General features: G+C 48.7%; 7 protein-coding genes across 7 annotated transcripts; 5 read left to right on the top strand and 2 right to left on the bottom strand.

Moving 5' to 3' along the window:
* Positions 1-119: 119 nt before the first annotated feature.
* Positions 120-5,393, bottom strand: F5891DRAFT_1034775 (uncharacterized protein). Its single transcript, XM_041361777.1, has 9 exons — positions 5,199-5,393; positions 5,094-5,130; positions 4,938-5,044; positions 3,652-4,882; positions 3,131-3,261; positions 2,908-3,078; positions 2,307-2,851; positions 1,221-2,254; positions 120-1,168 (listed from the first exon to the last, which is right to left on the bottom strand). The coding sequence occupies exons 1-9, from the start codon at positions 5,246-5,248 to the stop codon at positions 614-616; spliced, it is 3,861 nt and encodes a 1,286-aa protein (XP_041225796.1). The 5' UTR covers positions 5,249-5,393; the 3' UTR covers positions 120-613.
* A 2,038-nt stretch (positions 5,394-7,431) lies between these two features.
* Positions 7,432-11,472, top strand: F5891DRAFT_1034769 (uncharacterized protein). Its single transcript, XM_041361776.1, has 5 exons — positions 7,432-7,664; positions 7,719-7,791; positions 7,843-10,841; positions 10,938-11,046; positions 11,109-11,472. Exons 2-4 carry the CDS (start codon positions 7,776-7,778, stop codon positions 11,022-11,024), a joined length of 3,102 nt encoding a protein of 1,033 aa, XP_041225795.1. The 5' UTR covers positions 7,432-7,664; positions 7,719-7,775; the 3' UTR covers positions 11,025-11,046; positions 11,109-11,472.
* A 128-nt stretch (positions 11,473-11,600) lies between these two features.
* F5891DRAFT_1034766 (uncharacterized protein) lies at positions 11,601-12,898 on the top strand. The gene is made up of 4 exons (XM_041361775.1): positions 11,601-11,994; positions 12,082-12,219; positions 12,347-12,383; positions 12,488-12,898. The coding sequence occupies exons 1-4, from the start codon at positions 11,636-11,638 to the stop codon at positions 12,557-12,559; spliced, it is 606 nt and encodes a 201-aa protein (XP_041225794.1). The 5' UTR covers positions 11,601-11,635; the 3' UTR covers positions 12,560-12,898.
* Positions 12,740-15,200, top strand: F5891DRAFT_1128653 (glycoside hydrolase family 5 protein; the record flags this gene model as incomplete). The annotated part of the gene is made up of 9 exons (XM_041364301.1): positions 12,740-12,780; positions 12,815-13,234; positions 13,289-13,330; positions 13,431-13,557; positions 13,614-13,732; positions 13,785-14,072; positions 14,135-14,603; positions 14,655-14,736; positions 14,764-15,200. The coding sequence occupies 9 exons, from the start codon at positions 12,740-12,742 to the stop codon at positions 15,198-15,200; spliced, it is 2,025 nt and encodes a 674-aa protein (XP_041225793.1).
* A 1,576-nt stretch (positions 15,201-16,776) lies between these two features.
* Positions 16,777-19,086, top strand: F5891DRAFT_324864 (uncharacterized protein). Its single transcript, XM_041371352.1, has 3 exons — positions 16,777-16,877; positions 16,927-17,255; positions 17,317-19,086. Exons 2-3 carry the CDS (start codon positions 16,951-16,953, stop codon positions 19,049-19,051), a joined length of 2,040 nt encoding a protein of 679 aa, XP_041225792.1. The 5' UTR covers positions 16,777-16,877; positions 16,927-16,950; the 3' UTR covers positions 19,052-19,086.
* A 69-nt stretch (positions 19,087-19,155) lies between these two features.
* On the bottom strand, positions 19,156-20,847 carry F5891DRAFT_1034759 (TPR-like protein). The gene is made up of 6 exons (XM_041361774.1): positions 20,704-20,847; positions 20,575-20,639; positions 20,367-20,510; positions 20,173-20,318; positions 19,886-20,114; positions 19,156-19,826 (listed from the first exon to the last, which is right to left on the bottom strand). Exons 1-6 carry the CDS (start codon positions 20,831-20,833, stop codon positions 19,635-19,637), a joined length of 906 nt encoding a protein of 301 aa, XP_041225791.1. The 5' UTR covers positions 20,834-20,847; the 3' UTR covers positions 19,156-19,634.
* A 2,264-nt stretch (positions 20,848-23,111) lies between these two features.
* F5891DRAFT_1227896 (cytochrome P450) lies at positions 23,112-25,478 on the top strand (the record flags this gene model as incomplete). Its single annotated transcript, XM_041369530.1, has 11 exons — positions 23,112-23,350; positions 23,408-23,504; positions 23,562-23,824; positions 23,878-24,127; positions 24,183-24,305; positions 24,353-24,455; positions 24,514-24,600; positions 24,649-24,683; positions 24,740-24,786; positions 24,838-24,963; positions 25,023-25,478. 11 exons carry the CDS (start codon positions 23,112-23,114, stop codon positions 25,240-25,242), a joined length of 1,590 nt encoding a protein of 529 aa, XP_041225790.1. The 3' UTR covers positions 25,243-25,478.
* Positions 25,479-26,180: the final 702 nt, after the last annotated feature.

Raw genomic sequence — 26,180 nt, 5'->3', positions numbered from 1 at the left:
AAATAGTTGCATGCATGTTCCTCTCTGATCCCCCCTTGGAGCGCAGGAAATAGCAAACAAGTCGTTTCGACATCAGATGTTCTATAAAGAACTACCGGAAGCATTCGGACGAGCATACCTAGGCATTGAGAACCATTCGCATTAACACCGAGGCTACAATGAAGAAACAAAAGTGAGTCTATGGATTTAAATGACGATGCTCGTATATAGACAGTAAATTCGAAGAAATACAACAAAAATACACTGAAATGGAAAAACGTGATTCCAGCCATTAATCAGAGTGGTGTGATATGTACACAGATAGAGATAGAGATGAATGGACGAGAACAGAACGAATAGACAAGATAAGCAGAAAAGGAATAAACAGGAGCTGTACGGGAGACATTCATAAGGTTAGCTATATAGCTAATGACAAATTCCAGGAAGATACGATAGCGGAAAACAGAAGATACGATGGGTAACCTAGACGTACATATAGCGATGGCGAGGGAAAGCATTGGCAAGGAGCGACATCAAGGCGTAATGGGCATAACGAGCGTGTTAGTTACATGGGCGAAGACTGGGACCGGAAGCTGAGGAAAGAGCAGTGAAGGGGAGGGAAGGGGAGGGCGGATCACTCTTGATAACGCAGTTGAGGTTGCGCAGGGTATGAGCTCCAATACTGACCCTCGCTCCCCTCAGTCCACGTCTGCTCCATATATCCTTGTTGTCCCCCCGCGTACCTCTGTTGTGACGCGAGGTGCTGGTCTATTGACGATTTGACGCCATACACCGCTTGCTGCTCCCCAGGATACTCCTGTTGATATCCCTGCTGTTGAGGAGGCTGCTTCTCCTGCGATCCATAATACTCTCTCACAAGACCTGTTTCGGGGAACTGCGGGCCAAAACTGAAACGACTCGGCTGTTGCTGTTGCTGTTGTTGAGACGGAAGAGGGTGCTCGCTGTAGGATGCTTGGGATGCAGGAAATTGAGACGTTTGTATTTGTGTAGGAAAAGATGATTGCGGCTGTGGAGCAGCTCCTGAGTAATGGGGCAATTGGGATGGAGGAGCAAACGATGTCGGTGTGGAGGGAGGGCCACCGAATTGCACATATTGGGGGGTGTCCGGATATGAAAACGGTGAAGCGGAAGAGCTGGCATAGTCATAAGGTGTAAATTTTTGGGGAGGCTAGAATTGCGTTGAGCGGGTGAGCGGATGTAAAAAAGGATAAGAAACACACCTGAGGCTGAGGCTCGTAAGCAGCCCCAAACGGTAAGGAGAAATCAACCCCGCCTTCTTGTGACATAGAAGTAGGCGTAGAATGATAGGAAGATCGATCAATGGGCGTTGAGACGAGGGAAGACGGTTGGAGAGGAGCCACGGAAGGTGGCTGAGACATCACGGAGTGCTGGGATACAGACATTGATTGACTAGACGTTGGCATCGATTGACTAGACGCAGGTATCGACTGATCTGACATGGAGATCGGCTGGCTAGATGTCGGCATTGACTGACCTGATATTCCCTGTGTCGTTGTCGTTGTCGTTGTAGGTGTGCCAGCGCTTGCAGGCCGCACCCTGGCAAGCGGAGACGGCTCCTTTCCAGGACGCACGCGAAATCCAACGGACGGGTACGAGGTCTTCTTACGATCCTTGTCTTTCTCCCTTGAGCGGTCTTTGTCTTTGTCCCCCCGCTCTCGTTCACGTTGACCATCCTTGAGCAAATCTCGATCCTTTACACGATCCTTCCGAGGCGGAAACTTGGATGGAATGACAATCGCAGGGTATGTCCGTCTTGGTTCTGAGGCCGAACTGTCCTCCTTGTTGGCAACATTAGTGGTCGAGGTGTTCTCGGCAGCATTGGAATTGGAACCAACGTGAGATGGTGAACGTAGCTTGGGTTCCTGGGTAGAAACGACAGGGACGGGGATGAGAGGAACATTTTCCTCGTCATTACCACCCGCACTCGAACCACCAGGTACAGGAACAGCATCCCGTCCATCACCTTCATCCCACCCCTCTCTCTTCCTCTTTGACCCACTCCCAGCGCCTGAACCACCCGAGTCGAGTTTCCGTATGAGCGCCTCCAGAACACTCACATCCAACGCAGGACAGAGGTCCCGAAGGTCCCGAAGCAGCACAAGACCCATCTTAGCATCCTCCACAGCTGTGCGCGCCCACACAGCCGATGGGTCACGGAGAGCACTGGTAGCGCAAACAATAGAGGCATCAAACAACGCTTTCGAATATCCCATTTCAACTCCCCGGCTAAATCCTATCACAAGATCAGAAAACTGAAGTGAAGAAGGGAACGAAAAATAGTATACCTGAATGAACATCATAGACGAGGCCGCAACAAAGACTTAATCCAAGCCCGTCCTTCCTCCGTACCAAATCAGGCCGTGTACACGCAAGCTCAACAAAATCTCTCCCAGCTCTGATGACTCCATGTGCAGCTGTGAGCGCGCCTACGCGTGCTTGATGAATCTGCGGGCTAGTTTCACGTCTCACATTAGAGTGAGAGTCAGATTGGGATGACGGGGACGAATGGGGACGTAAGGACGGGAGGTACAACCCCATAGCCAGTCTATGCGTCGTCATCAATATGTCGAGACGCTGAGCAAGGAGTGTCGGCGGTGTGCCTCCATGACTTGCGTTGGATGACAGCGCCATGGAAGACTGAGGGGGCACGCATGATTCCTCGCCTATCCCCTCGTTCCCCATCCGGAATGCGGGTGGGAGATCTGATAGCCATTGCTTGATCTCGGCTTCGCATTGGGACGCGAGCTCGAGGGATAACAGGACTGAGGGTTGTTCGAGAGATGATAGTAAGGAAGTGCGGAAGTTAATGTCTTTTACGAGCTGCGCGAGTCTGTAGTGATAGAGAAAATCAGTGACGCACAAAAGGGGCGGCTAGGTATCACTGACCTTACTCTCATCCCAAACCACCTTCCCACGCCCTCTTTGCCGGTCGGGCTTAGGAGAGGTGCAGACGTACACGCGGACGTGAACACTTCCTCGTCGACATCAAGTGGTAGGCGGGTGCTGAACGCGTGCAGAGGAATGAGCGGAGCACGTGAAGATAGAGTGGAAGTATATCTGTGGAGAAACTAAATTAACGTGATTTAGATGACGCGAATCAGTAGCTCACGCATCCCACCACCAAATATCCCACCATGCCCGCCGACGCGCCTCGCTCTCATACAAGCCATACTTGCCAGGTGTGAGATCAGGGTCGACGCCGAGCCCCATAGTACGTGCGATGTTGACAAGTTTGCCGATCTGTGAGAGTAAGAGTCAGTTAAAATTTCTTTATGCATTCAGCCGGAGCTGAAGTACAGGAAAACTTGTGGGAATGCAGTAGGGGCGGTAAAGCCAAATGCAACAAGAACGAGGCAGAAATAGGACAGGAAGAGGACATAATTAAAAGACATGAACAGTAGAGTCGAAACGCAATAGAAGCGGTCGCACAAGAACAGTCAACACCCAGAAAAGGAATGATCGCGACGATCACGATGTGATGGGAAGGATCTACGGATCGTGGAGACCGGTTCCAGAGCAGAGAAGTAAAGTTGAAAGGCCCCGTGCGCAACTTCCATCAAGAAGTCACATGCCTGCTCCGATTCACCGCAGATCCCAGATGATTGGAAACAAGGGGAATATACCGCTCACCTCTCCTAGAATCCATCCCTCCTTTGTATTGCTCGTAGCACTTCCATTTCCATGTCTCCCCGTCGTACATCCTTTATCGCAAAGCACTACAAACAGCACGCCGAGCACAATCGCAGCTACATAATCCAAGTCGTACTCGCTCGCATGTGCACTATTTGAATTCGACCCTGAATTGGACAAGGCTACGCCACCCTCCCACACGCATAGTGCTTGTCGAGACAATGCATGAAGAAGCGCAGGAGAGGTAAGGTTTTCTTTCGGTGACGGATCTTTCCTTGACTTCTTTGGCCCTAGTGAGGTACCCATCCTATCGTTGTGTGTGGCCCTTTCAGATTCAGAAGGAGGTCCAGGATGAGTGGCGCCGGAGCTCTGCAGGGCGGCGCTAGCGCTAGCGGCGCTCTCTTCAACCAACAATGCCAATGCGAAAGCACCCGAAACGGATGCGAACAAGGGAAGGGATGGAGTAAGAGCTTTACTTGAAGTCTGGGAAAGAGCCTTATGCGAAGGCGGAGGCGAAGGTGGAGGAGCAGGCGGTGGACCGAAAAAAATAGTGCGGGCTGTGTCTGTTTTACTTGTGTCTGTGGGTGTACGAGAGGAAGAATTTGAGGTGTTCGGGATCGTCGACGAGGCACTCGAACGAGATGGCTCGTCTGAGGAGTCGTTTGTTACACATGATGTGCTCTCACACTCCCCATATCTCCATATGCCTTCTGCGCGCTCTTTCCAGACGCGCCAGCTGAAACAGGGCCCAGGGATCATCCTGAAGGCTTCTTCTGCATGTTCATATAGGCGGGTGCGGCGGCGTGGGGCGAATGGGAGATGGACAAGTAGGGATTTCATGAAAATGGGTGAAGAGGATGAGGACGGATGTGGGGCATAGTAGCAGGAGATTGGGGGCAGCAGGAGGGGGAGAGGAAGAGATGACGGGGGATTTGAAGCGGGTAATGGCAGGGTGGGATAAGATGCAGGTTCAGATTTAATATACCCATCCCGTGAGTCGGAACTAGACAATTGTACTGGTAGCGACTCTGGTATGTCAATCTCTTCCCACCAGATAGCTGTAATATCGTCTATAGAGGGCTCGTGTGGGTTATACGAATTCACGGTGTGGATAGGTAATTGGATGGTTGTAGACGATGAAGAAGAGGAAGGAAAACGGACACCTGGTGCTGATATTTGAGCGAGCTGCGATTCGACTGCTATGAGTCTGTTGTTGAGGGAGTGAAGGTCACTATTGGGATGGGGGAATCAAATTTGGCAAGAGAGGAAGGGAGGCATGAACGGACACTTTCTCAGCAGCAGCAGGGGAGTATATACATCTTGCGACCGTATCACGCTTGGTACAAGAACCGCATGGGGCTCGACGATCACATTTCAGTTTGAGACGTTTGCACTATTAGACGTGTGAGTGAGTTAACACAGCAATGAAAATTAGCACAAACCTCTGCGCAAACGACGGTCACGCGAGAGCGAACTTGTCTGTAAGGATATTAGAAAGAAGAAAAAAAGAAGTGTGGTGATTTAAGGGAAGACGAAGAAGGACTCACGGGCCAATTGCTTGGGCAAGGTGCTCACCGCTACTGCTCGGGTCCATCATAAGTAGACCTCCGAGTAGAATCGAAGTAGTCAGTAAAACGAGCTCGTCGCTGTCGTTCGTTCGTCGTCGTCGTCGTCGTTTGACTTGATAGGACACAAGGAACAAGCGCTAAAGAAAATAGTAAAGGTGACGAGAGTACCTCCACTACGGCGGTGCTCCAGGTCCGAGACCCCGTAAGACCTTCAAACGGGATAAACAAACACCCCTGTTCGGACGACTTACTACATCCAACTATAATTTCCGCTTCGGTGCCTACAGTTAAGTACTTGCGCTTTGTAACCTAGCTATAGGATCCATGCTGGCCACGTTGCCATCTCCTTCCACCGACCTTCGCAGCCTTCTTTGCACTCAGCGTCTATGTATCCTTCTCATGATCCGAGGTTTAATTAGAGTGGAGAATTAATTTTGGTGTATCACTGTCCATATTTTCTACACAAGATTTTCCAGCTCATTAAAAATCCGCAGCCTTTTTTCACATTCAAACCCTGTTCATTCTGCAAGGAGGTCGTGCAGAAATCGATAAAGTTAACAACCTAAGCGAAGTATTAAGAAGACTCGCAGCGAAAATCTTGCATATCCCTATCACCACGGTTTTAATGGTTATGACATCTATGTATATATACATGAAAGTACCTTGTGCCTTCCTGCGGACATGTATTACGCACGCCCATCCGTTGATTCCAAAGTATACATCCCGGCCAAATTTAAAAGCTTGACGGCAGCCTTTCTCATGTCGGCTCACATACTGAACTCACCCCTAATTCGTAGTCAAGGCTCGACGGTACTCGACCCTGGCAATTATATCGGCATCCAAATCGGTCGCTTCAAATTCTAGGCCATGTCGGATAGACCACTCTGGGCAAATGTGAACATTACAAGCTCAGGCCTGCGGGGTCGAGGTCTCGTGACGCTCTCTTCCTTCCTCGGGATCAGGCTCTCCCGGTTCGCAGAGGTCAGTGATACCCCAATACCCTTGCTATGCTTCTCACTTTTACCTAACATGTTCGCACCCACGATATAGTGTCTTTGATAGGTACGCGCGTCAAAGTTACACCATACGTCATAACGAGCAGAACTTAGCTGTTTACAACAATCTTGGCTCTGGCGGCATCTCTTAAAATAAGTGTGCTCATGTCAATAAATGCTACCGTAGTAATATGCCAACCGTCACGCGCCTATCATTTCTTGACAAGACGTTGACCGACAAGATATGAGTATAAGAGACTGGGTTACTCACATGATGATAACCGAGATGCAAATTTGTCCCAGACAACATCCGACAAAAACAGCTTGTTAATCGCATGAACGTGCAAATCCCTTCTCAAGACTGGATACGTTTCTCTATTCTTTCAATAAAGCAATCAAACACACGAGCCCCTGGGGCTCGGTGAGGATAGAAGGACTGAAAATTTGGAGTCCAGACCATAGGATAAACAAGTACTAGATTGAACTTGCCTCGTAACATCATGATACTCTGGATTGCTCAGAACACGCCGAAGATATTGTTTTGAATTTTCGTTACACAGTGACCAGTGTCACCATCAGAAATATTAATCTGCTGCAAAGCCTACAAAGCAGCGAAGGCGTCTGGTCTCTGCTGTCGAAAATCAGCAGAGAAAAAACAGACAATGATCTAAACATACATCAGTAGTGGCGACTCGGACAGCACCTACAACGAAGTCTCGAACACGGCCACAATGAATTGCAAAGTACCAACTCTGTACTCTGACCAAAGTACCGTTACGAAACAATCTCGCAATGTTTCGGCCTTTGGGTATGGTGTAATCAAACCAGAAAGCTATAGCTGTGTAATGGAGTTGCGTAACATGCTCTTAATCCAATTGGAATAGTACAACCACACACCTGATAGTACTAAATTGACCGCTTTGAAGAAGCAGACTAGCTTCAAGCGTTCACTAGCGAATAAATCGCACACGCATAGTAAGTGGGAATGTAATCGTGTGAACTTCGTAGGCTTAGCTGTTTTTCCTACCTCACCTTGGAGCTTGATTTTTCGAGAGCTTGTCTCTGGTACAACAACAATATGTAGATTAAGTATAAGGTTGGCCCGGATTGGCGCAATAACCAGTAACTCCTTGCGCACGAATGAACGACGATTTTGATTGGCTTGACTAATGTTCCATAATCTCTCACAACGGCGGGCCGGCACTCTGGAGTCTGGACTCCTGCACTGCACTAGCACAACACTGTACAGCAAGGACATACTTACCGCAACCTATGTTACAGACGAGTGTTCCCTCAGCCTCACTGGCACTGATATACACCGGCATCCTTCCACAGCTTCGACTCTCATTTCGCTGCCCAGGCCCCAGTTCATGAATATCGAACATAATTAGTACTGGACCGCCTGAGACCAAAACCTCGTTTTCAAGGTTTTGTTAACACATTCATAGGAGTACGTCGTTCCTCGAGGTAACTAACCCGCATGATTTCTAAACCACAGTACTAGCACTTCCGCAAACTTCCAGTTCATAATCTGTGACACGACTCACACGAGTCATCGTTAATGAGTCAAGATCATTGTTGGTATTTCCATCTCTGATCTCCTCCGTTGTTTCTGATCTCTTCAATAGTTTCAGGATCGTTTGAAGGAACTTGGGAGAAGCTGTCCCAAGTCGCCGTCAAAGGTGCTGAATATGACTCCCGCGAACGTCGGCCCCACCCAAAATGTTTACAGGGGACCCGAGTGGACCTTCTCAACTACATCCGCAGATTACTAGATGACCAAGAGAAGAGTCGGCTTATTTGGCTGCATGGCACGGCAGGCGTCGGAAAGTCCGCTGTTGCTTTCACTGTGGCCGAAACGATGAGAGATTTAAAAGTGACAGAGGAAACGCATGTCGAAAAGCGGCTCGCGGGAACTTTTTTTTTTTCACGAAAACACACGAAACGCTGCACCACTGGCTATTTCTTTGTGACACTCGTCTACCAGCTTGCCAGCAATTTTGCCAGCGTCCGGAATGATGTCAACAGAACTATCAGGGACAATCCTGCTCTTTTAGACCCTGACAAATCTCTTCGCGACCAGTTGGAGGCATTATTCATCCAACCTCTCCGAAGGCTTCAGCTGAGGTTGCGTGGGTGTCCACCTTTGGCATTTGTTGTCGACGCTCTTGATGAATGCACGTCTGAAACCGAGCTTGCTGATCTCATTCTTTACCTTGCACGGGCTCTTCGTGAACCTCATCTCCCTGTGGTCCACATTCTGCTTACGAGTCGTTCGGAATCGCATATCTGTAAAGCCTTTCAGGATGCCGAGGTGTACCCGCTGGTGCACGAGATACCCGTGAAAACTTCTGGGGAGGGCATTGCTGCCACCATCTCGTTAGATGGTGCAGATGTTGACAAGGACATCTATATTTTCTTGCATCATTCCTTCACGGAACTACAAAGTCGCCATCCTGATTTCCCCCAGCCATCAAGGGATGAGCTTGAGCGGCTGGCCAGCCGAGCGGGCAGACGTTTCATCGTGGCGTCTACGATGATGAAGTTTATTGATGATGGAGACAGTGATCCCCGCGATCGGCTTCAAGTCATGCTGGATCTGGCGAGTGAATTGCTACCAGGAACGGAGGTGTACGAGTTGTATGACCGTATCCTGTCTACATGCGCCGACCCTAAGCGGGCATACCAGCACTTGTCCATCGTCGCTGCCCTTGCAGATCCTCTACCAATTTCACAACTCTCAAAACTTCTTGGCCCTGGCCTAGGCAGGGACGTCGAGACAGCACTGGTGCAACTACGCTCTATCATGGATATCCCTACAGACGGCAGTCTCCCCGTGAATATCTATCACTCGTCCGTTCGTGACTATGTTTCCGACCCCTCAAACTGTAACCTTTCTCAAGTACACAACACCCTCTCACCCCACTCCATACTCGCTCGCTCCTCTTTCCGCTTGATGATGAAAGAGATTCCAGAACGCTCAGCCCTCTTGGATATGCTGTCAGACTTAAAGAAGCACAGCCGAACCATGAAGTCTCAAGATCCCCAAAGATTAAAAGAATCTTTATCCTTCCTCGTTCAGCCACCAGAGCCACTATCAGTGCTCATTGCTCTGCTATGGCTTCGAGGGGACCGTAGTCCAGATTTAGAATTCTGGCTAGGGACACAGGATGGGCGTGCCTGGCTGCAAACTCCGAGAGGGCCAACTTGGCTGTGTACCATGGGTGGGGAGAACTGGCTACAGACACAGGAGGGGCAGGACTGGCTACAAACTCAAGGGGGAAAGGACTGGCTGCAGATCTGGGCTGGGAAACGCTGGTTGTGGTCCTTAGGTGGAAGCATTTGGCTGCTGACCAAGGGTGGGAACGATTGGTTGCGGACTCGGCAGGGCAAGGCTTCGCTGCAAAGTCAGCTGGCGAAGGAATGGCTGAAAACCGTGTTGGGAACAGCTTGGCTAGAGAGTCAGGGCGGGAAAGACTGGCTGAAAAGCCAGAAGAGGGGAGACAAGGTGCAGAAAGGTGACCGTCCGCCGCATATAGGAGTAGACTGGGTGTCCTATAATGGTGACAGTTTGCCGGAGATCGGAGACAAGGTGCACATTATGGGGATACAACACATTTACGCGTCGACTCGGAATTATTATCGACGCAGCACGTTAATCTTGAAGCGGAACCCGCAGAATGACACGCAGTGGACGGATTGGCTGAAGACCCATAGTGGACTGGACTGGTTGCCAACCCAAGAGGGTGAAATCTGGTTGGAGAGTTTCGATGGCCGAAACTGGCTGCGCAATCAGGGTGGGAAGGACTGGTTGGGAACGATCGAGGGAAACTCATGGTTAGGGATGCAGGGCGGGAGACGCTGGCTGCAGAAGCTAAATGAAAAAGACTGGAAAGACTGGCTGCAGACTTCTGGTGCGCAAAACTGGCTTGAGACCCAAGATGGCCGAGACTGGCTGGAGACCAAGCGTGGGCGGGACTGGCTTGAAACGCAGAGCGGGCGAAACTGGCGGCAATATTGGATGCAGACTCTGAGTGGACGAGGCTGGCTGCAGACTAAGGGCGGGCGAGACTGGCTGCAGACCCAGAGCGGGCGAGACTGGTTGCAGACTCCTGATGGCGAAGCCTGGCAGGCGACTCCTGCGGCCTCTGTCTGGGTAACAATGGAAGAATTCTCGAGCACATTGGAAACAATCAGCGAGTATAAATTTATCCCAGAATCTTCATCGCTGCCAGCTTTCCAAGCAATTCAGCAGTTCAGGACCTTGCCAGATGTCTTGATGTTTCCGGCGTTCCTCGCGTTAAGACATCAGGATCATTCCAACTCTGCATTACCAGAATCTCATTTTTCACCAGACAGAAAGATCATTCATGCTATGAATGCCTTTATAACTTTCGCAAACGAAGCACAGGAACGAAGTCAATCAGTTTTGGAAGCTCTCAAATATGCATGTCAAAACTGGGCCCTTCATCTCTCCCGCGCTCCAAATCCATTGGATGAAAAGATCAGCCATATATACAAGGCTTTCTGGAATCGTTATCTCCACTCCTGGCTTGAAATGCAGTGGTGTTCGAAGGGTCTACAGTCTTGCCTCGTTGTTTTATCTACTGTGCAGACACTCGCAAAGGTGTGTATTTCAGCCTCACCAAACTTCTCAAACACCGATATTTCACTCTATGACTCGTGTTATATTTACAATCAACCTGAACTTGTCAATTCACAGCCGAATAAAACACTGCCTGTCATGGTTTCTGGCTCTGAAATGTCGACAGAGGAAACTTCAGCACTCGCTTCCACCTCCAACATGTGAATACGGCCGCCAACCTCACGGTGTACGCTTCCATTCTTCCTCTTGTCCCACCCTTATCACCGACCTACAACGCCGCTGTTTCAGATGCTGGCATATCTGCAAAACGGGAGTTAGATGAGCCTCGAATTAACAGCAATAATCCAAATGGATCCGGCGCCCTTACCCCATTAAAACGCCCGAAACGAGACTAGCAGGACTTACAGTTGGGATCTACTACAACAGATTTCCTTTTCTTTTACATAAGTTGTTCAATGGAAGTCCGGGAGAGAGGACAGTGGGGATTCATCAGTATACTAGTGCAAAGGATAGTGGCAATCGTTGATGATACAGGAGAATGCACAGCCACAGTACTTACAACTTGTCGAGTCGTCTTCTCCCAATTTCCTATTCGTGTAGTAGTGATGTTCTCAAATGAGCTCAAGATGTTCCGTCGACTAGGATTCCGACACGTCCGTCCCAGCGTTTTCGATCATTCTGCAGAGTACTGACTTGTCTTTCGTTTCATTTGTGCCGACGTGTCCTTGATGTGACCCCATATGCTTCTATATTCCCTGTCCCTTCAGTTTCTGCTCCAAATTCTCAACTTTGCCTCCGTCATTGCATCTGGCCTTATGCTATGGAAAGGTCTCGGCCTTATTCTGAACACAGAATCTCCAATTGTCGTTGTCCTCAGGTGTGTACGATCCTCGCTCAGTCAGGCATTCAACTTGAAACCTCCATTTCTCCCCACCCTAAACTGGGTCCTGTGTATTCATTTATCCTATATCTACAGTGGCTCAATGGAACTAGCGTTTTACCGTGGCGACCTTCTTTTCCTTACCAACCCTCCAGGCCAACGCTACCATACAGGCGATATCACAGTATACAGGATCCCTGGCGCCGAAATACCCATCGTGCACCGCGTCCTGGAGACCCGGGATGTCTTCATCCCATTTGACAATTATACGGAGAACCGCATCATCAACAACAGGTGAGTGTCTCCAGTGCGCCGTATGTGGTTCGTTGCAGGGGTTAGCAAGTCAAAGACATTCGATGACTAATTACAACCATACCCCAGACTAGCAAAGCTCAAACTCCCACCGGGGGAACATCAACTGATGCTCACGAAAGGCGACAACAATCATGTTGACGACATTGACCTTTACCAAGGCCTTGAATGGCTCGACCGAAGACATATCATTGGCAAAGTTCGCGGGTATGTGTCTTTCGCCTTATTCCCATCCGGTTTGAAGGCAAAGCTTGTGCAGTCTGAGTCCTGACACGTCTCTTTTACTGTTCAATATTCTAACTACACCTCCAATCCACTTATATCTTATCCCCAGGTTTCTTCCGTACATCGGCTACGTGACGATTGCTATGGTAAGCCTCTTTCACCGTCCTAGTTGAAAATACGCGTGCCACTTAGTAGTCTGTTTTTCATGCATATCTCGTTCATGCCCAATAACGCTGATCATGCCACGCAGAATGATTTCCCGCAACTTAAATATGCACTTCTCGGAGGCCTTGGGCTACTAGCTGTCATACAACAGGAGTAGATTGTTTGACAAATTTGCATAACCATGCATATGTGCATTAATTGGCAGTGCAGTTGAACCACGCGCATTTTCCCATCTGCCCACCATAACATTCGTCCCCGCCGCAATCCCGGTTCGATACAACCATTCCCTTGTGTTTCAAGCTACTAGCCCGCAACTGTATCTTTCGCGGACTACAACATGGCAACCACAAGCCCAGAGTGGCAAGCAGTTGATTATCCGTTCGTGCCAGAGATACTCGGATTCAACACAAAGCCCTCGTTACCTTGCTGAGAAGCGGTCAGCATACGCAATCCCACTTGTAAAGTCAAAGCGCGGACTTATCATAGCTGGCTCAATTCTCGCAGCTGCCATAGTACTCGTTGCTATCGTTGTCCCTATATATTTCGTCGTGATCAAGCCAAAATCATCGTCGTCGAATAATAGCTCTGGCTCTCCCAGCAGTCCCACCTCCACCTCGACCTCTTCATCCGGTCAACCTGCCTCCGATGTCGTCACTGGTGGCAATGGCAGCACCATCACGATGGAGGATGGTACTACATTCACGTACTTGAACCCTTTTGGTGGTACCTGGTATTGGGATCCTCAAGATCCATTCAACAACAATGCTCAGGCTCAGTCGTGGACCCTTCCCCTCAACCAGACCTTCAGGTTCGGCATTGATAAGATTTTTGGGTATGCTTTTCTCTGTCGTTCCATGTACCTGCAATGACCCATTGTTTTTTATAGCGTCAATTTGGGTGGTTGGCTTACTACGGAACCCGTGAGTTGGTCTCAGTTTGACTAATACACTGTACTAATGTTTCGTACTAATTTATGCAAGTCTATCTTTGCTGCTGAGAACCATGAACCTTACTTATATTTATCTTAGCGCACCCGCTCTTTACCAGAAATATCCTACAGCTATTGATGAGTGGACACTGAGCGAAGCTATGGCCGCTGATACATCACCAGGTGGCGGTTTGTCGCAACTGGAAACGCATTATCAAACGTTCATTGTAAGTTTTTCTGCACGTCGCAAGTAAAGGAACTGATGATGTTAATCGGTTACCAGACCGAACAAGATTTTGCCGAAATTGCTGGAGCAGGACTGAACTTCGTTCGCATTCCCCTTCCATACTGGGCGATCGAGGTACGATCAGGCGAACCATTCCTCCCCAAGACCTCGTGGACGTATGTCCGCTTCATCCTTCCAATCCCGTTACCCTGCTGAAGCAAGTTTTAGATATTTCTTAAAGGCCATTCAGTGGGCTCGTAAGTATGGTCTTCGCATTAACCTCGACTTCCATGCCCTTCCTGGAAGCCAGAATGGGTGGAATCACTCCGGCAAGTTCGGGTCAATAAACGTTCTCTACGGCCCAATGGGTATCGCAAATGCCCAGCGATCACTAGATTATATTCGGATCCTCGCCGAGTTCATATCTCAGCCTGAGTACCAGGATGTTGTTATCATTTTCGGCATTACAAACGAGCCTCAAGGAACCCCGATCGGCCAGGATGCTCTCTCTCGGTAGTAAGTGTATTAATGATTGTGGTCCACCGCACTCGGTAACGGTAACATAATTTGCACTGCAGCTATATGCAAGCATACGATAACGTCCGCGAGGCTTCGGGCATTGGGGCAGGCAATGGTCCCTTCATTTCCTATCACGACGGATTCCTCGGTCTTCCTCAATGGGCCGGCTGGCTCCCGAATGCTGATCGCATTGCTCTCGATGACCATCCTTATATCTGCTTTGACGGCCAGTCTTCTGCCCCTATGTCATCTTACGCTCAGACTCCATGCACTACCTGGGGTGGCATGATGAACACTTCCATGAACGCATTCGGGTTTACAGCTGCCGGAGAATTCAGTAATGCTGTTACTGACTGCGGTCTTTATCTGAACGGTGTGGGACTTGGAACACGTTATGAGGGTACATATACTCCAGGAACCTGGCCTGTCATAGGGAGCTGCACGCCATGGACAGACTGGCAGAGTTGGAACTCGACCATGAAATCAAGCATTGAGCAATTCGCCTTGGCCAGCATGGATGCTTTGCAGGTAAGCGATTGTCTTTAGAAGTTGTGGTTCCATATGAACTAATGTCCATAGAACTGGTTCTTCTGGACATGGAAAATCGGAAACTCTTCTACTTCTGGTGTCGTCGAGTCGCCGCAATGGTCGTACCAACTTGGTCTGTAGAATGGGTGGATGCCTGCAGACCCTCGCGTTGCATCAGGAACCTGCGCAAATCAAGGTATATGGAGTCCTCCTCTCCAAGCATGGCAAACGGGGGGTGCAGGTGCAGGCCAGATTGCTGCAGCCGTTACTTCATCGTACACCTGGCCGCCTGCTCAGATCAGTAATGCCGGTGCTGTCTCCTTGTTGCCTTCCTATACCCCCACGGGAACTGTGGCAACCCTTCCCCCTCCTACATTCACGTACTCTTCTGGTCATGCTGTCAAAACTGCCAGTGCTGGGGATGGCTGGGAGAATCCCTCCGACACTGCAAGTGGAATGGTTGGTATTGCATCGTGCAGCTATCTCAATCCATGGATTGGGACCGCCGCACCACCTTCACCCCTTTGTAGCAGTGGAGCTGCCGCTCGAGCGGTTCCTGCTCCACTCATCACCCCCGTCGCTCGTCATCAATCATAACGCTGCTCGTTAATTTTGGGATGGGACAACTTTTCTTCTTGTGAATTTGACTGGACTACTAATATTGGATTTTCCTGGGCTACTTGATCTGGAGGATGGTAAAACGATGGATTTCATCAGTTGACTTACTGAATAACCAACCCCCTTGTGTTATATTCAAACTGAACTTCAATTACTTATATCGTATCTTTCCTTTTGACAGTATTACTATCTTTCAATCCTACCCCATCGCAGATATTTTGGCGACGTACTTCCGTATGTCATGTCATTCTATTGATGGGGTGGGAATGAGCAGCTGCAGCCTGCTGCACGACATCCAAGACAACATCATGTACAAGTTGAATGCAATCGGTCTTATGAAGTTGCAGTCATTCTGAAAAGTAGCTCATCAAGCGGGGTTTCGCTAGCTCTGGGTTGACACGTGTTGCATCGACCAAAATAACAATGTGGAATCCCAAAAATCCCTCAACCCCTCGTTCGCCTGGTATCACCCTTCAGCACTCACAGTCTACCTCTCAGATGTTCGGTCTTCGTCCAAGTCTGGCGCACTGGCTAAGAGTGCTTGGAACACCTGAGGCACGGTTGATCGTGGTGAGTGTTAGGGATAATATAGTATTGTCGTGACGCGGTGCTCATTGCCATTGTGGTGTGATGTAGATGGCATAGAAAGGAAATAGGTAATGGTCATCATGGTTAGGCGTGTCAGGATAATACTGGCGCAAAGAGATGACTTTCTTACCTGGAACAATTGAAACATGATGGCAAGGCGCCGATAGCTGGACAGTTCGATGATGCTGGTTATCGGGGTTGGATAGTCACTTATAAAGAGTATTTGTAGTATTGGCGTTAGGTATAATATTGTGCATTCTCACTCTCTTCTCACTCTCGTCCTTCGAAACGGAAGCATTCCGAGGCCGAGGCACAGGAGAAGCCACATATGAACAAGCATCAACCGTCAACTCTAATATATCAATATTTGATCCCAGGAACATATAGTCTATCAATTGACTCTCTGAGACAACTCTGAGATATATAAGCATCGGAACATCTGAAAATCCCGAACAGTAGTTAAGATGTGACCGACAAACTGGCAAATTGAGAGGTATAATGAACAATTCACTCGGCTCGATAATTGCAAACTTGATAACCTTCTTCGACAGCGTCGGGTGCAATGACACATGATTGAGTCACCTCCGAACCTCGCACAACTTCCAGATAGGGTTGAGTTCTATGGCAGTACCTAAGTAGCACCGAATAATGCACTTGAGGTCACATTGATATGTTTGTCCCGTCCTGCCTTTTTTTATCACCTTCCCACTATCCCGCCACATGGACCAAAAAGCCTTCCTCGAAACCAATAGTCAGGTTTCACTTGCTATCAGAGAAGCCGGAGGAGGAGGAGAACAGGCCGCCTTAATAACAGGATACCACAGTTCCAATAGCTTCGTAAGAGCCTGCACAGTGGACCTTTGCGCTCCCGTAGCGAAAAATGTCGAAATGACCAGGAAAAAACATATTTTGAGTGTGTCAAAACTATTAAAAACTGGTATCAAAAACCCCTCGAGGGTGGGAGTGAGTTGAAAGCTCGTCGTTAACTCCGTAGGGTGTTTTTCCGAGTCACGGAGCCCTGATTGTGCCTACCAATTCCTCAACTCCCAAACGCGCAGCTGCATTCTGGTATGAGTTAGAAGTTCATACCCCCGGATGTCTTTGACATGCATACCAGGTTAACCGCCCTCCACTTATCTCAATGGATCCAGAGTCCGAGTCTAGAGCAGAGGGCGTTCATAAGTTCGGCTCGTGGGCACTAAACAACCTGCAGGAAGGAAGTCTTGGCCTGATCACATTCCGGGAGGCCTTGCAGGCCTTTCAACCTGTCCTGGCCACTGAGAGCGACAGTCAGTTGGACTTGGAGGCACTCCACTACACAGGTAGCAGATCTCAGCCTGGAGCAGGCCCTGAGGCAGCAGCCGGACTAAAGTCAGCTGATGATGCAGAACCTGGAGGTTTGAATATCGAAATGAATAGCGAGGAACATGACCTGAGGGAAAATGTGTGAGAGCTAGATCATACTAGATTTGTTGTCGAATTGACGCTGTGCATCCGCTCATCACAGCCTTGCGAAAGCCCCACTACGACTCTATGACTGCGAGAATGAGGTTTTGAAGGATCAACAGACATACCTTCAGGAGACAGGCCATACCATTCCACCTTACCTTGTGGTTTCGCAAGTGTGGGGAGAAATTAAACACCAGATGATCCTGCCCACTATCGAATGGCCCGTGGCTATTTCAGATCCCGCAAAGTGGGACACGATCCTGGCATACTGTAAGGCAGGTAAAAGGGTTAAATGGATGTGGATGGACGCCATCTGCATCAATCAAAGCAACAGCCCAGAGGCAGACGAAGAAAAGGCTGTCGAGATTCCAAAAATGAACCACTACTATCGCGGCGCAACAGCCTGCCTCGTGGTGCCCAGCAACTACTTGAATTTCCCGTTGGCACACGCACAACTTGTGGACCTCTCGTGCGATATCATGGATGTCAATGCCTCCGTGCAAGACAATGCACCGAGGATTTGGGAAAGTATCGCAGTGCTTGATGCTGTCATTGGAGATGAATGGTTCTGGAGAGTGTGGACGTACCAGGAGTTTTTGTTGCCAAACAAACATATCCTCCCTGATGGACAAGAACTGCGCGTCGATCTATTACGACGCTTACTGGACTGGTACCACAAGATATTGCGGAACGGCTCCCTGAAAAAACCACAAGGTGGAACCGATTACAACTTCATTCATCCAGGCAAGGAATTGGTCATTTCTGTCCCACGCAATTGGCAAACCCGAAACCTGCGTTTCCAGATGAAGGAGGAACTCGAGCAGAATGGACATGTGAACCTGATTAGCCTCATCTGGCAAATCAGTCACAGACAATCTATGTACCCCGTGGACCGCCTGTTGGGGCTCTATGGGTTGCTCAGCGACGAGGAGAAAGTGCCAATTAATCCATCTGGAGCCTCTGATCACAATTCGAGCACTGCAGCACTTGAATCTATGTGGGAACGCATGATGGCAAAAGCCATAATGTCAGGAAGAGTATGGCCATTGCTACACGACTCTCCAGAGCCCGATGCAGTAGATGGAAAACATTGGATGCCCCATATAACAGCCCCTAATCTTTGGAACGAACGGTTTCCCGGGGCTGCTCTCGCAGGGCTCCACCCGGAAACCCTACACCACCACAATCAGAAGGATATGAAGATAGCTGACGATGGATTACACATTGCGGTTCGGTTTGTAGGATGCGTAATGGGGATGAGTACTGACATTGGGGACGGGGGAGGAGAGATGAACAAAATCACCTTCTGTACCTGGTTTCTGACGGCCAATGGTTGCAACACAGATCCGATTATACAACAACTCCAGCATGGCCTGGCAACATCAGACATGGTCGCATCGAATGAGATTCAAGGTTCTCAAGAAGCACTTTTTGCCGCACTTCATGCGAGTTCCTTACACCACTATTCGAAACTCATGGGGGAGATGAACTTTGGGCGAAAGTTGACCTATGGTAATGAGATTATGGGGTGGAATAAGAGGGTTCTATGCTTCCAAATTGAAGGCCACAGGACGCCATTCGTCGTCTTGGCATGGATTCATTGTAGCAGCCCTCCGAAAATGGGAGATTGTTGGATCGTGGATGTCACCTCGGAACCAGCTCAGACGGTTCGTCGCTGGATTGTGGTGAATAAAGTGGGCCCAAAGACCTTTAGGAAGATTGGTACGGTACGCGCCTGGCAACCTATTGGTGCTATCTTAAATCAGAGTTCGATGCGTATCATCCTTGACTAGTAGTACATAGTAGTACCTACTAAGCTTGTGTTTTGTTTTGGTGTATGTACTAGTATGTAATAGTATCACAGCTGTCCGTTGTCTCACACCACCCCAGGCCCGGGTTCTCGAATGCAAATTGTGATGTTCACTCTGCCTGATACAATTCCGTATTCCCTACTACCCTCGAAGTTCCATACTTTCCCGACAAGAAGCCCTGTACACAATTTGGACATTGTCGTATCAGAAGACGAAATCTCGAACAGCCTTCCCATGGTCCTCAAATTTGTGCCTCAGAGTTGGTCTTTTGAATTCAGAAGCCATCGTTCTCCTGGAATTCACACCAGAAGAGACAAGAGGACACCTACAGTGCAGTCGCAGCGAGGCAACTCACCATCCCTGTGTGCAGCTTATCCCTCTGTCTCAGGTCAGGCGCTACGCGTGCTCGCCCGAAACTTCAGTCTTGTCATAGTATTTACCTCGGGCATTTGTCTAGTACATTGATGACTATCTCTTCCCTTGATCATGTCTGAGTGAACGTCATAAATGCCAACAAGACGGGACTGGACGTAGCTGAAGAAGAGAAAGGAAATCAACTGCATGCCTACGCAAGGGGAGTCGCGACCCAAGCGAAAACTTCTTGTCTCCCTTTCGCGATCTCACCCTTCTGACCCGAACTTGAATACGCAACTCGAAGACGCTCCGCGGCCAGTTCATCTAGTAACCCCAGGTTCTTCGGCGCACTAGTATTCGATGAAGACTTCAGGTTCGCATTCTGTGCTATCCGACGAGCACACTATTTTTTAAAAGAATTACATCGATATTCAGCAGCCCTTGCAAGAGAAAAAAACGCACGAGTTTCACGCCGAACCACGCTCGCACAGTGATCCCGAGAGGTGTGGATTCTTGCAAAAGCTGTTCTGAATCATCAGCATCGGTCATGTCTACGACGGTGAGGAACATCTTGATAGCGAGGGGAAAGTCTTCTGAGGTGTAGGCTGTTTCAGCGGCTTGGAGGACGTAGAAGGGGTTCTGGGGCGTTAGGAGCAGAACATGTGAGAGCGCCTGGAAGGAGTGATCATATCTGTACGAGCAAACAAAATGAATAGGACGTGTGATAGTATTATAGAATGAAGACGCACTGGTTACACGACGCATAGATGTCTGCGAGTTCTAGCCACCCTTCAACGTCCGTATAGAAAGTATCCACAAATTGCACGAGTTCGTTCAGGGCCTTTTCTACCTTTCCTGTTCTCCTCAGGACTGATATTCGTCGCTTCCAGATTGCCTATAGTGAGAGTAAGCACACGAAAGACACGTATATGAAAGCACGCACGACATTGGCGGAGTCGGCTTCAAGTATGTCGGCGTAGTATTTAAGGGCTGTTTCTGGAGGCTCTGTAGCTTCCATTCGGATACCTATGAGACAGTCGACGCGTGGGGAGTTGGGGAAATTGTCGGCAATGAGCTGGAGGCATTGCTATATAGAAATGGGGTTGAACTTAGGGTGAGGTAAGTACTTAGAACAGCAGAAAAGGACACACATCTGCTATATCGAGTCGTCCGACGTCTATTGAGGCTAATGCCAATTGTTCTAGGGATATCCAGGCTGCAGGAACACCAGAATGACTTGAGTTCAAATAACAGGCGTGGATGACTACGGAATGGCTTGCCGTCGTCTCCCAACTTTTTGAAACCGCTTTTCTGAAGCACTAGAAGTCCATTTCGGAATATATCTTGCGAAGCGCGCGTGTTGTTGGCACGGTACGTAGCTAATCGTTCCAAGGCCGACTGTAAACTCATGAGTATAGGAAAGACCGGTGTATTACGTAAATTCTAGAATCGGAGTCAGTAACGATCGATTCATCCTTTTATACTGTACTTTCAGGCTCAAGTGATCACCATGGCGGACCGGCTTGCATCTCGCAAAGCTTGTGGTCTTTCCGCATTGTTCAACGACATTAAGCACCGATCAACACGCACACTTTCAGTGACACGGTCGCTCCCCATGCAGGCCCACCATTTGAAATCGATGTCATTCCCCGGGTCAAGCTGAGAGCGACAATGACAGATGGGTGTATAGATTAGGGTTCGTTTTCTATGTGTAATATCAAGGCCCATTCCACAATCTGATGCACCGATGTTGCGAAGCTGACAGCGACTCGGATGATGACGGATGCATGTATCATTTGCAGTTGCACCATTTGTCATTGACTCGTTGATATCCACTAGGTTACGCTATATTTGTTACTGTTCACTATACTGGCATATCCGTTGAGAAACAGTGCCAGTGAAGATCAGGGTGCCTGCCATGGCTGCTGATATCGGACATTAAATTTAACAGCGTTTCACAAGTTACAGTTGCAGTCCATGAGCAAGTGTGCACTGAGGTGGGCTCATGAAATGTCGCCAAGGCAAGAGGCTGTTGGCGTCTACCTACCCCAACCATTAGTATGCTGCGCTCGTGGATGTAGCACGTGGCACTTGCAAGAATATTCCAGTAGCCGCAAGGGTACACAAGGCATGTTTATATATGTTCGAGTTCCTGCATTAATGCTAAATCTTATTGTATAGGTCGCTGACCGGAGCAACGGTATTCATGTGTCTTGCAGGACTCTTTCCAACTTGAAGTCACAGCAGCTCCTCCATCATCTGAAGAGGAAGCTGTCAAGGATTAGCCAACTCTTGAATTCGGCTTTCACGCATTGAGGAAGACATCAAAACCAAGATATTCGACGGCTTGCTGTCATCATACAAGCGCAAGGATGACCCCATCACTACCATCGGCGCTTTTTCGCTGCCCAGAGATGGGACAATGATTGAAAGTACTGACTGCACGAATCTTGCAGGAAATCTCGACTGTGTCAGTCACTCAAGGTTCGCAGGGACTTCTTGAAGACGAACAAGTGCTGCCACAGCGTCGGCAGCTTCAAGTTCAAGCGCCAACCACAGAATTTGCAACCAGAACTTCCTGAAACCTCCAGTTCCTCCCAGCCTGGGTACGCGCCACTACCACATTTCATACATCCGTCGTCTCACACCGGTTTCAATATTTCCACCATGTTTTTTTTTCGCTCAACCCTCACTCGGTGAGTCACGGACTTTACAATCTATCTATGCAACAAGTACCTGCTGACGCGTCCATAAACGCTCCCTCAGCAATATTTTATATAGCATTAATGATTTGCATTTAGCCCTATATAATTATCCATGAATACCAGACTTGCTGTCACCTTGCTTGCAAGGTCATATGCCAACCCGTTGATTCTGCGAATCGTCCACAATTACAAACAACGGCATTTTCCGCATTCGTAGTCCTCGCTCATACATTTGCTACGATTAATATTGTGACCAGTCTCTGTCCTTCCAAAATACCGTTTCAAGTGTGCTCGTTATTAAAAACGAAAGCAAGGTCATCGCTGGCGACGGCGCCTAGTGATTAATTGCTGTTGAAGTTCTGCAAGAGATCACGTGATTGTGATTGCGTGTCCTGTACAGTAATTTTGTGACCCAACGAGTCTTTTTTACTTCTGCAGGTCAACGTGAAGCAGGGGGATGTATTGACGGTTGTTGGTAGAAGCCAAAAATTCTCCACGGCTGAAGGTTACTCCACGCTTGACCCAATTTTCCGAAGAATGCATCGCTTGTAATGATCAAGCGGACTCCGGGCTCTTCTTCCTCATGTTTACCCCTGACTGAGTGGCCTTGTCCATAATCCAACACGTGGCGACACCAGGTGGGAGGGCGTGGTGATGTTTAAGACCGATAACCAGATCATCCTCAAGCTGGTTAATCTTTGTTCCAGAGAAAGCTGAAATAGTGAGTGCATCATCGAGATCCTTGTGTTGTAGGCTGGCCGTGCCTTCAGTCTAACCATTCTGAAGGTCACCGGACCGTATTTGTCCTCAAACAACCAGCCGCAAGGTCGGAGAATGATCGGTGACTCTATCAGCGTTTGCAGACTCTGATTCGGCTCTTGGAGTGACCCACCCCCACCACGAGGCTGTCACCGCAGTGATGCATCTCAATTGGTTGTCAAATAACAGACAGAGGGCGAGGTAATATAAGAGGATGGACACGCATGGCTTATCAGACACAATCTACGTCGATTAAGATGTTGCACGCCTGTCCAGCCCAACACCACATTATTTGGATCCTGAACGCTCTCACTAAGAGTGCCAACTGTGCCGCTGGCATCATCGCAGTTGTAGTGGCACTCGTCGTTTTATACAAGAAATTCTCGTTAGCAAGGAAGGGCATCCCGCTTCCACCTGGGCCTCCCGCCCGTTGGTTCTGGAATAATGCTTTGCCTGCTGTAAAGTGAGTTTTGGCAGTGTTATACAAAATATTGTAGATTGACGTAGATCATCTACTCAGCATTGCCTATGCCCTGACCAACTTTGTCCGAGAGTATGGGCCGGTTGTGTCGTTCCGACAAGGTAGCCAAGTCATCATCGTCATCGGTGGCGTGGAGGTAATCTGATTATCTGCCCAAACTTTGAGCTTCATCCGACAATAACCTATCTACCAGGCAGTTGTAGACATAATGGAGAAAGAAGGTGGATCACTGGTAGACCGACCTCGGTCCGTTGCAGCGAGTGAGATGCTCTCACATGAAATGCGTATCACCCTAGCTCGTTCCGGAGAACGCTTCCGGCGCCTCCGAAAAGCAGTACACCCTCATTTACAACCAAAGGCGGCACAAGAATACCAAGATATGCAGCGCAAGAATGCGATGAACTTTATATTGGATGTGCTGAATGACCCGACGAACCATCAGAAGCATGCAAAGCGGTACGTCACTCCCAAGGTCTTTTGTGATCCTTTCATAGATATGGTATCTTAAGGTATGCAGCATCAGTCATTCTTCAGGTGACTTATGGGAAATCTACTCCCACTGCCAACGCCGATCTCGAAGTTGTTCGTATCCACAAAGTTGTTGAACACTTTCATGCCACGATTCTCCCAGGAGCTTATCTGGTCGATCGCGTGCCCCTTTTGCGACACTTGCCTGGTTACGGCAAACAACTTGATGAGTGGCATCATGAGGAGCTTGAGCTATTTAGGCATCAACTAAGGCGCGTCAAGAGTGAAGTGGTAAAGGGTTTTTTGTTTTGGTAAATGTATGTGACTTACATCTTGTTGTACGCAGGATCGGAATGAAGCTGGCCCCTCCTTCACCAAGACACTATTGGAAAACACCGAAGAACATAAACTCTCTATAGATGAGATGTCGTATCTTGCTGGATCACTCTTTGGGGCGGGATCTGATACAGTAAGCCAGGCAACTTATTTATCTTCGCGAACTCACTTTCTGTTCAGACCGCTGTTGGAATTACCGCTACTGTTATGGCTGCAGCATGTCATCCACTGGCTCAGGCAAAGGTGCATGAAGAGCTAGACACAGTGATCGGGTCAGACAGAGGTAATACCAAATCAAAGGGGTACAAAGATTTTGATTTCTCAATTAATTTCTCATATAGCGCCGACCTTCAATGACTTGAGCTCCCTTCCTCAATTGCACGCATTCTTGTTGGAAACTTTGAGGTGGAGACCTATCGTCCGCATAGGTAAATTCGAATTTTGGCACGCTCTAAACGATACTGATATGTGCTCAGGATTTCCCCACCGTGCAACCAAGGATATTTTGTGGGTCAGTGTCTTAATTTGTTGTAACCCACGTTCTCATTCTAGCCTGCCTGCAATCAGCGAGGATACTGCATTCCCAAGGGTGCAACAGTCTACGGCTGCCATTGGTATGGCGTCGCTTCACGGTATACATTGGTTCATTAAGCACGTCTTTTCAGGACTCTTTCTCGCGATCCTACCGTCTTCCCAGATCCCGAAACATTTAATCCTCAGCGCTGGCTTGATTCAGAAGGTCGCCTTAATGACGATCATACGAAATTCATCACATTTGGCTTTGGTAGACGGTTAGTCGTTCCGACGTCGATTTTCAGACCGATCAACGAAGTTCACTTATCATTAAAAGTGTATGTCCCGGCCTGCACCTCGCGAATCAATCGTTGTACATTACCCTCGCACTTCTTTTGTGGTCTTTCCGCATTGTTCAACGACCTGATGCACCCATCAACACGCACGCTTTCAATGATGCGGTCATTTCTCATGCAGCACCATTTGAAATCGATGTCATTCCCCGGGTAGAGGTTGCGAAGCTGAGAGCGATGATGACGGATGGGTGTTTTGATTAGAGTTTTTTTTTCACTATGCGTAATATCAATACTCTTAACAAAGAATTGTTCGATGACCTGACGCACCGAACAACACGCATGCTTTCAGTGATATCGTCGGGTCGAGGTTGCGAAGCTGAAAGCGATGATGCATCGATGAGTCATACATTCGCGATGGGTGGATGTATCCTGCCAGTACACATCATGTAATGCGACGCCACAGACGTGAATCATTAGCAGAGGAATGAAAGTGAGAAGGCAGTAGTACCTGTGCCTACCTAAGTGAAATTTCGAACGGCGTCCCACAGGTTCATGAAATGCTTTTGAGAGGTTTCAGTAACCAATCAAGTGGCGAATAAAACTTCAACCAAAACAATTATGGACTGAGTAAGTACTAGCAGCATAGCCGCAGTCCCCGCATATCGCAAGACACATTCGCGGAGGCGTGCACAAAATGTGTTCCAACTGCTCCGCGCTGCTATCCGTGCCCGACCACTGTTTCCTGCTGTCTGATATCATTCATTTCAGTTGGGTCCAAAAGCCCCGATGGCATCTTAATCGAACTCAGAATTTGGGTCAAAGCAATAGTGCTGGGACTTGCCTTCTTAAACAGCTCATCTGTGCGTCCAGGTAATGCCAGTGTCTCCTAATCTTGCCCCTCCGTCTCCACACCTAAACAACAACAAGAACTATGTTTGCATCACAGAGCGGAACACCGTCACCGTCTGCTGGTATGCTAACATTACAGACGTCGGCGAGGATGTGATGTTTGATGCCGGACGTCAGTGGCACGCAGCCCTTTTCTTCCTCCGAAAGAAGGATAGGCCATGACACTGAGGGGTCCAGTTGTCAATGTCACGTTTGCTGTCAAAGGAGAGCTGCGGATGATGATAATCAGTCAGAATAGCGAGGCTTCAGCTTACCCTCGAGTGTCATTGTCTTGATGCTGTTACGTAGTA

The sequence above is a fragment of the Suillus fuscotomentosus genome (assembly GCF_016647785.1).
Source record: "Suillus fuscotomentosus strain FC203 chromosome Unknown F5891scaffold_28, whole genome shotgun sequence".
NCBI classification, from domain to species: Eukaryota; Fungi; Basidiomycota; class Agaricomycetes; order Boletales; family Suillaceae; genus Suillus; species Suillus fuscotomentosus.
This window is presented reverse-complemented; position numbering and strand designations above follow the sequence as displayed.